This window comes from Meles meles, chromosome 9 (genome assembly GCF_922984935.1).
Source record: "Meles meles chromosome 9, mMelMel3.1 paternal haplotype, whole genome shotgun sequence".
NCBI classification, from domain to species: Eukaryota; Metazoa; Chordata; class Mammalia; order Carnivora; family Mustelidae; genus Meles; species Meles meles.
Genome location: NC_060074.1, coordinates 32,664,957 through 32,677,662, shown reverse-complemented (window position 1 = coordinate 32,677,662; position 12,706 = coordinate 32,664,957). Strand labels below are relative to the sequence as shown.

At 39.4% G+C, this 12,706-nt stretch overlaps 1 protein-coding gene across 2 annotated transcripts in view; it reads left to right on the top strand.

Moving 5' to 3' along the window:
- The window catches only part of FARSB (phenylalanyl-tRNA synthetase subunit beta), a 72,563-nt gene that overhangs the window by 25,193 nt on the left and 34,664 nt on the right, over positions 1 to 12,706 (top strand). For both annotated transcript variants that reach the window (XM_046018876.1, XM_046018877.1), the window contains 5 exons: positions 1,410 to 1,471; positions 1,747 to 1,954; positions 2,448 to 2,528; positions 6,843 to 6,935; positions 12,234 to 12,351. In XM_046018876.1, coding sequence (XP_045874832.1) covers positions 1,410 to 1,471; positions 1,747 to 1,954; positions 2,448 to 2,528; positions 6,843 to 6,935; positions 12,234 to 12,351 — 562 coding nt within the window. The remainder of the gene's footprint in view (positions 1 to 1,409; positions 1,472 to 1,746; positions 1,955 to 2,447; positions 2,529 to 6,842; positions 6,936 to 12,233; positions 12,352 to 12,706) is intronic.

Below are 12,706 nucleotides of genomic sequence, written 5' to 3'. Positions count from 1 at the left end.
TCCTCACATGAAATAGTTTATTTTTCTAAGTACTTGGATAGTTCTTTCCTAGTCTTCTGTTATTTCATATAAAAGAGTGGACTTTGGAATAGGAGGACCAGAGGAGAGAAGTGGAAGGTAGTCAGAGAGGAATGGTTAATGGTGTGAGCTTTGGAATTAGGCTGCCTGAACTTGCTAATGCATTAATTTGTTCATTTGTTACTTTATGCATTTACTCTTTAACTGCATATGGAGTGTTTATTATCTGACAAGCATTTTTGTAAGCACCAGGGCCCAGCAGCTTATCATTACTGGGACCTGAGAATAGTTACTCATCTACTACTGTTTTTTCTTCACTGATAAGGAATCTAATAGTATTTGTTGCGAGGGTTAAGATTATCTTGAAAGTGTTTATTTCATGTTAACTGCTCAGTAAAGGTTTGTTTCTGTTGCAATCATTAGCTTTTTTTTTTCATTAGCTAGTTTTGCACTTCCTGAACCCTAATGTGCAGTCACGTCGCCTCAGGATCTTAATAACCTTTAGTTCCGGATTCAGTAAGTCCAGTGTCACTGCTACCAGCTCTAGAGGCCCTGCCTAGAGCCTGCGTTTCTAAGAGGTACTTGGGTGATGATGATACTTCTGCCTGAGAGTTGCATTTTGAATGGCAAGGCTCTGGTCTGTACTTACTTGAGTCCAATCAGATTTTTAGATTTATAGCCTTCTTGCCAGTGGTAGATACACCTTTGAGAGTAATATAATGATAAGAAACATTCATAGATTGTTTGCAAAGGTGCTCAAAAGTCTGGGTTTTTTACATGTTTGTTCCTACCTCACGGGTAAAGCTATATACTGTTTGAAGGAGAGTACCAATATATGAGGTGCTCCCAGTCCTGCCATCTCCTGGAGCAGACTGGGGGCCTGGTGGTGTTCCCCCACCTGGATAAATGACAAGAAAGGAATTTCTTCGTAATACTTGGGCTTCGTATAATAATATACTGGTGATAGTTGATAGTACATGGAGATACTTGAATGGTGATATTTGAATTTTTCTTTCTTGGTCATAAACACCTGCTTGCTTGTGAGGAGACTGCAAATCCTAGGATTTATAAGCATCTTAGAAATGATATAATGCACCAGGCTTTTACTGCAGAGAATGGTGATTGGCCATCTGAGAGAAAAGTGTTGGGCATTTTCTATTTCTGAGCAGTTCCAGTTGTCTAGCAAGTAGAATGTTCAGTTATGAGCCTGTTGTAGCAGATTTACTGCTCCGTAATGTTTTGAAATATTACGTTTATTTTCAGTGTCTCTCTCTAACAGCCGTTTTTTGGGAGGGCAGTGAAACTGCCACAACGAGACGAGGTAAAGTTAGAGCCTAACGCTGTAGCTGACAGGGACTCACTTAAGCTTCTCAAACTTTTTCTCTTTAAAGGAACTGGCTTACCGAAAGGAGATAGTGAGAGCTGATCTAATTAACAAAAAAGTTGGAATCAGGTATGCTTTGAAAACATTTGTTTACTGTTGGACAGAATTCAAGAATGAAGTACCCACAAGACTTTAATTTTTCCTGAAAGAATGCTTATGCTTAGAGAGGGTTTTGGTATCTTTTCAGAGTGAGTAAATGATAATAAATCGTCTGTTAGGCTGTCTGGTGTCTCATGGAATCCCGAAAGGAAGGTGATATTTCAGATAATGGAATATTTTAAAACAAAATATGAGGGCATTTTAAGTAATCCAGTGACGTTTATGGAATGTACATCCTATTTCAGAGAAACTCCAGAAAATATTGCCAAGCTTCTAACCAGGATGTATTTAAAGTCAGAAGTAATAGGTGATGGGAATCAGATTGAGATTGAAATCCCTCCGACCAGAGCTGACGTTATCCATGCATGTGATATTGTAGAAGATGCAGCTATTGCCTATGGATATAACAACATTCAGATGACGCTCCCAAAAACCTACACCATAGCTAATCAAGTAAGATTGTACCCTTAAATAAATATTCCTTGTTGTTAGAAACTGATTATTGAATGCCAGGAAGGCTTTGAGAAAAACAGCACATAGGAATTAAGTAGTATTTGGACATGCTGTGCTATGAGAGGCATTTGGGGGATATAAAACAGATGCCCAGTGGATTAGAGTAAGTTTAAAACCTGTGATGACTAGTATTTGAAGAAAGACAGGTTTTGAGTTTGGAGCTCTTCTGACTTTTGAACTGGGAGATTCATTTTTTCAACCTGGCCTGTAGGCAGAAGTTCGTTGTGGGAGAGGTGAAGTGGGGGGTTAGTGCATGTGTGTAGGAGTATTGGGGTAGTGGGGCAGGGGTGGGCGGTGAAGTGGTGGTACTAGTAGTATTAGTAAGGATGGAAGGGGGCTTGCTTTTTTATGACCTGTTCTGTATAAACCTTTTCTTGTAGGAAATTTTACTGAAGTGGAGTAAAGTTAACTATCTTTTTTTTTTTTTTTTCAGTTTCCTCTTAATAAGCTCACAGAACTCCTAAGACATGACATGGCAGCTGCTGGATTCACGGAAGCACTTACCTTTGCCCTGGTGTGTCTCCTGTTCCGTCTCTGCAGCTGATTGTTGACACTGAATCTCTGAAGTATTGTACTCTGATTCCTTACATGAATTTATAAAGTCTAGACTGCTAAAATTTCTGAGTTCTAGAAGAATAACCTTTTTTTTTTTTACTTAAGATTGTACAGTCTAGTAAAAAGTTTTTTTTTAAGTCACAGAAAATCTTGAAGGACAAAAGTCCTAAATGACACATAACAGTGTATTTTGTACCTTTATGGAAGTGTTGAGGGTTGAATTCACAACAAATTTCATAATCAAATTGATTAAGTTGGAACGTTTAGTCTTAATTTGGTTGTATCTGTGCCCACTAGATGCCGCCTTAGTTAAGGATTTGTGGACTATTCCACATTGAACTTTTTCTTTGAACATGTTCACATCATTTGCTTTGAGTTGGAAAGCTAACATAAAAGGCCTGAATTAGGAAATGAATTTTATTACAAAATAGAAGGAAATGCCCTTCCCCCACCAGATTGACCATTTGAAAAGAATAAAAAGTCTGTGCCGTTTATAGTTTCCTCTTCTCTTGCTGAGCATTTGTGTGGTGCCTACACTTAATAGTTCTGGAGTCTTCAAGCAGGTGTCAGGTTAATGATGGAGAGGGAAAACCAAAACCAAACAAAAACAAAATGACTTCATTTTCTCCCCCCAGCTCAACTCCAGAAAGACTTCTCCATCTCCTAGTCACAGAGAGCTCAGTCGTGGGGGTTAATTACTACCAGTTTGGTGGGGGAGAGGGTCGTCAGAATGGAGAGGCAGCCTCTCTCCCTTTATTTATTTTATTTATTTATTTATTTATTTATTTTTTTTAAAGATTTTATTTATTTATTTGACAGATAGAAATCACAAGTAGGGAGAGAGGCAGGCAGAGACAGAGAGGAGGAAGCAGGCTCCCTGCCAAGCAGAGAGCCCGATGCGGGGCTCGATCCCAGGACCCTGGGATCATGACCTGAGCGAAAGGCAGAGGCTTTAACCCACTGAGCCACCCAGGCGCCCCGCCTCTCTCCCTTTATTGAGCATTTGTCATTCACAGGATGCTAACCTCAGAAGGAACCTTACAGATTTTCTAGCTTAGCATTGTCCTTTTTTTTTTTTTTTTGACTCAGGAGTCCTTTATTCCGCATTTACAGAGCATCTGTTGTATGCCAGGCACTGTACAGGTGAAGAAGCCTGAAGTCAATAGGATAAGTACCTAATGAAGTGTACACAGACAGCAGGAGAACCAGGACCAGAATCCTGGCCTTTTGGCTTTTAGAGCATTGCTTTTCTGTTGTCTCGGCCTGTGTATGCTCAGTTTATAGTATAGGTCATTCATCTATGCATATACTTATACAGTCATGAACATCAATGAAATACAAAAAAAAGCATTGAGAATATATTTCGTTTTTAAAAATTAAGTGACATAGATTGATCTGAAAGGATTCAACCTGTACAGAAAGAACAATGTAGAGTGAACCATGACTGTTCCCATTTCCCCTCAGATTCCAACCCTGTTTTCCTCCCAAGAACTAACTGCGGTTCAGACTTAGGCCTGTGTATTTCCCTGCCCTTTTGTAAAAGTAGTGAGTTTCAAGCCTGTAACTGTGGGTAGTCCCATGTGTCTCAGGGGAGCGCATACTCTGCCAGACTAGGGCTGCTCTGCAGGGAATTTATCCTGTGTCCAGGCCTTTCTGCGTGTGATTCCCTCTCTGTGCAGTGCTCTGAAGTAGGTGTTTCTGTCTTACACAGCAGGTAATTTAGGTAACTTGTCCCATTCCATACAGCCAGTCGGCTGTGGGGCGGGATTCCAGCCCAGGCCTATGTGCACCTTGGGCCCGTGATTGTACTGTCCACTAGGGGTGCCAGAAACAGTCTGTTCAACTGTCCCGTCAGTTCAACACACATTGTCACTGGGCGGGGGGAAAGGAATGAGGTGTTAGAGCTTCAAATATGTAATGACAGTTTTCTTACAGGAGTTTCAGTGTCAGAGGTATTTATGTGACTTAATTAGCAAACCTAAGTATCTCTGTGCCCTGTATCTAGTTTTGCATGAAACAGCCTTTTCTAAAACCTAGCCCTTGATTTTTCCAAATGCAAGTAATTGTTTTCATCATTATGATTTTTACTGTCTGCATACTAGTTGTAATATTTTAAATTAACTCACTTTTTTTTTAAAGATTTTATTTATTTATTTGACAGAGATCACAAGTAGGCAGAGCAGCAGGCAGAGAGAGAGGAAGGGAAGCAGGCTCCCCACTGAGCAGAGAGCTCAATGTGGGGCTCCATCCCAGGACCCTGGGTCCATGACCTGAGCTGAAGGCAGAGGCCTTAACCCACTGAGCCACCCAGGCACCCCTAAATTAACTCACTTTTAAAACTAAATATCTACTTTAGCCTTAGTACAAGAATATTCATAAAAATCAATGGGCTTCATTTACTTATTATATTTTTCTAATACTTTAAACACATTAACATTGAAAAAAATACTCAAATTTTTTACTAGCTACTGCCACTTCAGGTTGCCTTGATTTCGAACTGCTTCTAATATCTGTCCCTTACCTTTTATTGTCATGATGAAGTACAAGGCCACTCAGATACCTCCACTGCCACGTGTTTGCGGAACAACCTTTCTTCTACACACACAGTACTACTTCTGTTTGAGAGTTGATTGCATCATTTAAATTGCATTTCCTAATTAATCACATTATATCTTGTTAAAAAACTCCTCATTCTGAGGAGAAAAATCTGGTTATTTCCAGCGTGCCTGCCACCATTCTCCGCCTCTACAGCTGTGGCAGATCAGGGAGCTCTTTTGTGCTCTGCCTGGATGTGACTTTAGTATCCTTCCCAAGAGAGCATGGCAAGAGTCATTAGAGCTGGCATTGACCTAAAATCTAAACCTGTGTATGTGTGTGTCTCTCTACAAAATGCAGACTAGTCCTCGAAGGCCACTTTGTAAAATAGTGCAGTAGGCAACGTGACGTAATGTTGGAAAATTTTTCAGTAATCTGATGGTACATCAGTTTTCATTTTTTTTTTAAAGATTTTATATATTTATTTGACAGAGCTCACAAGTAGGCAGAGAGGCAGGCAAAGAGGGTGGGGGGAAAGCAGGCTCCCCACAGAGCAGAGGAGCCTGACATGGGGCTCGATCCCGACCTGAGCCGAAGGCAGAGGCTTTAACCCACTGAGCCACCCAGGCGCCCTATCAGTTTTCATTTTGTTTTAACTCCTTTGCAACAGTTAGCATTAATATATGTGATAATTCTTAGTATTTATTAATCATCATTGTTAATATTTTCTTGAGCACTTAGTTTGTGGCAGGTACTTTATTTGAGTTACTTTGTTAATCGTTTATTAGATGTGATGGATCTACTAGTTTTATTTTCATAACTTCTGTCAGTCATCCTGTTTGTGAGTACAACAGGTATTTTTTTCTTTTCGGAGCGAGAGTGCTTAGGAATTTACTGCTCAGAGCTTTATCAAGCACCTATGCACAGAAATTAAATGGTCAAGTAGAAAGAATGTTGGGCAGAATTCAGGCCACTTGAGTTCTGCTCTTAGTCTTACTGTTCTACCACAAGTCAGTATGGATTTAGCAGGGATTACAATGGTAATCAAAGCCATAGGAACACCAAGGTGGGGGAGAGTGAATTGACAGAAGTCATTCGGAATATTTTTATGGAAGTGTAGAGCTGTCATTTAAGTAGAGCCTTGGGGGATGAGAGCAGGTAGGGAGGGGAGGATATTCCTTCCTTCCTCCCCTGTCCCCTCCCAGATTTTCTTTGGGGCACCTGGGAGGCTCAGTCAGTTACAGCCAGGAAGAGTGGCAGGGAGAGGGAGAAGCAGACTCCTGCTGAGCAGAGAGCCCAACACAGGGCCTGATCCTAGGACCCTAGGATCATGACCTGTGCTGAATGGAGATGCTTAACCCATTGAGCCACCCAGGCACCCTGAGACATTTCTGGTGAACGTAAGGAAGAGTATAAGATTCAGGGAATGTATAGTTAACTGTAAGAAACTAGACTGGTAAGGAAAATGGGAGACTAGCTTAGGAAGGGCCCAAATACAGTTATACCACCATCAACATGGGAAAAACTTTGCTCTGTATCATAGATAGAACTTGTAAGAGAACTGTTAATGTTAAATTGTATTTGCTGTGGCCCTAATTAGTTGATGTAGTTATTATTTTTAACCTCTTTACATAGAGAACCTACATTGCTATGAGACTGTAAGTTGACTTAACAGCATTAAATACATTGTATATTAAATTTAGTCATTGTTTTTCTTTATTTTGCATATACTTTTTAGTGTTCCCAAGAAGATATTGCTGATAAACTTGGTTTAGACATCTCTGCAACAAAGGCAGTCCACATAAGTAATCCCAAAACAGCTGAATTTCAGGTGAGAATTTTAAGTAGGTAAGAATTTGGGTAAATACTGAGAGGCAGTACATAAGTTATACTTAAGATGACAAAATCTTAGAACTTATTAAAAATCTCTTCTTGGATAAGATTATAGTTGGTTCATACATAAGTGTTGATGAATTTTTTTTTTAAGATCTTAAAGATATCAGAGCATGTGGGGAAGGGGCAGAGAGTTTTTAAAAATTTATTAAAAAATTTTTTTTTAAGATTTTATTTATTTGACAGACAGAGATCACAAGTAGGCAGAGAGGCAGGCAGAGAGAGAGAGGGAGAAGCAGGCTCCCTGCAGAGCAGAGAGCCCGATGTGGGGCTCGATCCCAGGACCCTGGGGTCATGACCTGAGCCGAAGGCAGAGGCTTTAACCCACTGAGCCACTCAGATGTCCCTTTTTTAATTTTTAAAATTAAAAAAAAAGACTTTTTACTAGTGAGTATGGGTGTGCAAGTGAGAAAGAGCAAGAATTGGGGTAGGGGCAGAGTCAGAGGGACAAGCAGACTCCCTGCTGAGCAGGGAGCCTGACTGGGGCTCGATCTCAGAATCCGAGGGTCATGACCTGAGCGGAAACCAGGGGTCAGATGTTTAACTGACTGCGCCATCCAGGTGCCTCTTGTTGACAAATTCTTAACACTTTTTAGTCTTTTCTTGATTGGCCTACAGTTGTATTTTTGCTTGCTTTGCTTGCCCAGTCTTGTCTAAACTTTCCATTTCATTCACTTCAAATCAGTTGACTTTAATACTGTTTTCAGATTTGATCTTTTCTACCCATTCTGTAATAAATGAGTTAGCAACTGTTCCCAGTACCACCATTAATTCATTCACTTTAAAAGTAGTAGTTAACATCAGTTCTTGACTGTGCTGCCTCCATTTTTTTTCATGGTAATCCTATAGTTCAGTGGCAGTTTCACATAGGGTTCAAGAATATTTCAGTGAGAATACTGTCTTAGGGCGTGCCTTGGGTGGCAGACGCTTTACGACTAAGCTACCCAAGGCAGCCCTGTCAGGCTCCCTGCTCAGCAGGAAGCCTGCTTCTCCCTCTCCCACTCCCCCTGCTTGTGTTCCCTCTCTAGCTGTCTCTCTCTCTGTCAAATAAATAAATAAAATCTTTAAAAAAAAAAAGGGAGAGAATACTGTCTTAGTAAATGGTAAGTGATTTACATTATTAGAATAGGAAATTACTTCAACATGTTGTTTTTATAGTTTATAATATCTTTTTTTAAAAAGATTTTATTTATTAATTTGACAAAGATCACAAGTAGGCAGAGAGGCAGGTGGGGGGGGGTGTAGGCTCCCTGCTAAGCAGAGAGCTGATGCGGGGCTCGATCCCAGGACCCTGAGATCATGACCTGATCCAAAGGCAGAGGCTTTAAACCACTGCCTCCTACCCACGTGCCCCTATAATATCTTTATTAATAACTTAGACCATCTCTCTCTTAATGGTCAGCTCTCGTTCTGTTTTTCTTGCATATGCAATTCTTCATGATTTTCTTTAACCCTCGCTTAGAATCAAGGGGAATCTTAGAATTGGGAGGAAATGCTTTCAAGAAAGTTAATGCTATTATAATATATGAACTTTTGTGACTTGAGTTAGTTTCTGTGAATTTTTTTTTTAATTTTTTTATAAACATATAATGTATTATTAGCCCCAGGGGTACAGGTCTGTGAATCTCCAGGTTTACAGACTTCACAGCACTCACCATAGCACATACCCTCCCCAATGTCCATAACTCCACTGCCCTCTCCCTACCCTCCTCCTCCCAGCAGCCCTCAGTTTGTTTTGTGACATTAAGAGTCTCTTATGGTTTGTCTCCCTCCCAATTCCATCTTGTTTCATTTATTCTTTTCCTACCCCTCAACTCCCCCATGTTGCATCTCTACTTCCTCATATCAGGGAGATCATATGATAGTTGTCTTTCTCCGATTGACTTATTTCGCTAAGCATAATACCCTCTAGTTCCATCCACGTTGTTGCAAATGGCAAGATTTAATTTCTTAATTAAATTAAGATTTAATTTCTTAATTAAGATTTATTTCTTAATTATGTCTTAATGGACATCTAGGTTCTTTCCATAGTTTGGCTATTGTGGACATTGCTGCTATAAACATTTGGGTGCATGTGCCCCTTCGGGTCACTGCGTTTGTATCTTTAGGGTAAATACCCAGTAGTGCAATTGCTAGGTTGTAAGGTAGCTCTATTTTCAACACTTTGAGGAACCTCCATGCTGTTTTCCAGAGTGGTTGCACCAGCTTGCATTCCCACCAACAGTGTAGGAGGGTTCCCCTTTCTCTGCATCCTCTCCAGCATCTGTCATATCCTGACTTGTTAATTTTAGCCATTCTGAATGGTGTGCGGTGGTATCTCATTGTGGTTTTGATTTGTATGCTTCTGTGAATCTTGATTTTCATATCTCTGAAAGTAGGGGAGGGGATCTCAAGTTCTAAAAATTTTTTAAGTTCTAAAAATGTTAAAATTTGGATTTTTTAAAGTTAGATTTAATCTGTACCACTAACATGGTAATTAGGGCTCACTTGCTATTTAAAGAACTAACTGGTAATAATACTCATCAAGTACACAGATTGTTTCTCTGTATTCAGTGTAAGAACTTTAAAGAATTCTTACGCCATTTGGAAGGATTGTGACAAGGTCCACTCACTTTCCTACTGCTCTTAAAAGACGCCCTGTTCTTTTCAATGAGAGACACTCCAATTCATTTGGGTAGAGGGATTTTTCAGTAAATCTTACTGGATTTTTATTTGCTTTTATTCCAAATTTTCCTTTTTCTCCGAGTTTCATTTATCAAGCTTGATAGATTTCTTAAGATATGGTAATGTTCTGTAGGGTTTACATCCTGTTTTCTCTATTTTACTAAGTAGAAGGAAAATCAGAAACACATTAAATAACACTATAAATAGCTGTGGATTAGCTCACTTTCAGAATCTGTATTTCTGCATAAAACACATTAGATGAGTCCATCTTTTAGACTGGACAGATTCTATATTTTACTCCTGCTTTACCAGTAGATAGTTCCTCCCATTACTAAAGTAACTAACAGAGTTCTGTTTGTTTAAATATAAAGTTGTTTCTGGGCTTGTGACCCAGTTTATTGTTTAAGTCTATTCTTTCTCTTGGATAATTCTTAATTTGGGGCTGTTTTCTAACTAGATATGTTAGAGAATGGGTAAAAAGAAAAATGTCAGTAAACATGTAGATTTTATAAACAAAATTACAGAATATTATCACGTTCCCCCAAATTAGCAATAGTATTCCTTAATATTTTTAAATGTTCAGTTGTTGAAATTTTCTTAATTGTCTCAATTTTTTTAATAGTTTTCATGAACTTCATCTGAATCCCAAGTCAAAGTTGATAATGTTTCTTATGTCTCTTATTTTTTTAAAAAGATTTGTTTATTTATTTGAGAGAGAGATGTAGCGAGAGAGGGAACACAAGCAGGGGGTCTGGGAGAGGGAGAAGCAGGCTTCCTGTTGAGCAAGGAGCCTGAGGCGGGTCTCAGTCCCAGGACCCCAGGATCATGACCTGAGCCAAAGGCAGCTGGTTAATGGCTAAGCCACCCAGGTGCCCCCTTATGTCTCTTTTAATCTACAGATTGTCCCCCTGTCCATGTCTCTGTCTCTTCCTTTTACTTTCTGCATTGAACAAATTGGGTCATTTGTCTTACAGAGTTCACACAGTTAGGATTTTGTTAGATACATTCTAGTAAATTGGCATGTAGATCTAGAAGCTTGATTGGATTCAGGTTTCATTTTTTGTATTGCTCTGAGTTTTTAAACAAGCAAATAAGGCTGATCTATAAAATGGAAAAAAAAAAAAAAAAAAGAAAGCACTAGGGAAAGGTTTTTTACAAAGGTAGCTTGTTTATATTCCAGTAACTTAAGCTTTCTTTTAACATTGTACTTTTATTTCTATGAGTGGTTTGTGTACTTGCTCTCCAGTTGTGAAAGTAAGAGATATTTAAAAAGCAGGGAGTTGAAGACTACCAGCAGCAGGTGGCAGAGTGAACGTATTTGGAAAGGTTTTCTCTTTCTCGCAATACACATTGTACAAGCAAGTCTTCATAGGGGTTTCCTGTTATGCCTGTAGGATCTAGGAGGGGCTGCTGTTTTAGCCAGGGTAGTCAGGGCAGGCCTCTGTGGGGACCTTTTGAACAGAGACCTGAAGAAAGACAGCTATATGTGAACCCAGAGGAAGAATGTATGTGGTCGAGGAAGGAGGGAGGCATGGGAGCTTGAGATGGAACTGCTTGGGGAGTGTGGCTGAACCCCAGTAAACCAGAGGGAGCGGCAGGCATGGAGTGTGGAGAGGAGGCCGAGGCCAGATTCAGATAGGACCCCATGCAGGGCATGATTTTATTCAAAATTTGACGGAAACCTATTAGATTTTTGAGCAGGGGAATGTCATGATCTGATGTAGGCCTTAGATCATCACTGTGTGTGGAGAGCAGGCCATAAGGCGGCAGGAGTGGAAGCAGAGAAACCAGCTTAAGCTCCTGCAGTAGTCTGGGCGAAGGGTAGTGATGCTGGTGTCTGCTGCGAGCCCAGGATCTTAAGGGGTGGTGCCCTATCACTGCTCTTAAAACTTCTGGGAATAGGGTGTTGACAGCTAACCTATCTCATATAGCTTAGAATGAGAAATTTGAGATAGAAGTAGGGAAGTTGTTGTTTTTTATCTTTTTGTTTATTTTTAGAACTAGCATGTTTGTTTTTATTTCTTTGGCCACTAAGCTGGAAACTACGGTCACAGCTTGCCCATAGCAGCTGCATAATTTTTTTATTGCTTACATATTTGTGTTCTGTTTTCTCATTGTGATATTGTAATTTCATTTACATTTTCCCTAGTCTTGGTTTTTAAGAATTTGATTAGCTCATATTTAATCTCATTTAAATACTTGAATTTCTTGTAATCTCCTTCAGTTACTTTATAAAATAAAGCAGGATATCAAAATTTACATATTTGTAATCGTAAAGCTAACTTTAATTTTAAAAATGATAATAACCAACCCTAGATATAGGCATTGTATTTATACTTCTCAGTTTTTGATCAGACTTTATGATTTTTTCATTAGGTAAGTTTGGGAGCCAGGATATTTTCAGTTTTTTGTCTTGGAATTGATAATTAAAAATGATTTGGACATTTACTCATTGCATTTTACAGAAACGTCTTACTGCTGTGAAGCTGTCGAGTTCTTTTGGCCTTGTCTTATAACCAAGTCTGTTTGGGTTATTTTTTTGGTCATTTCAGTTTCATGTCTTCTCCTGTAGGTGGCACGCACTACCCTTCTTCCTGGCCTCCTAAAGACTATAGCTGCGAATCGGAAGATGCCCCTTCCTCTGAAACTGTTTGAAATCTCTGACATCGTAGTAAAAGATTCTAGCAGAGGTAAGAACAAGTCACCTTTGCTTGTACACTTAAAGCATTTTATTATGAGAACCTCAGCTCTCTATAAAGTTGGGCAGTATAACCACCCCTGTGAATCCAGCACCCACCTTCAGCAGTTATCAGCACATGGCACTCCCCCATGTTAGTTTGATGTGATTCCTAGACATCCTGCCATTTCTCCAGCAAACAGTATGTATTTCCAAAAGATATATATATCTAAAAGATAAAAGATACCACTTTTGTTTTTAAAAAATAACCCAACACTATTTTATCATCAAACATCCAGCTATCATCAAACATCAAACTTTCCTAATTGTTTAATAAATTTAGTTTTCATGATTGATTGATAGAAATC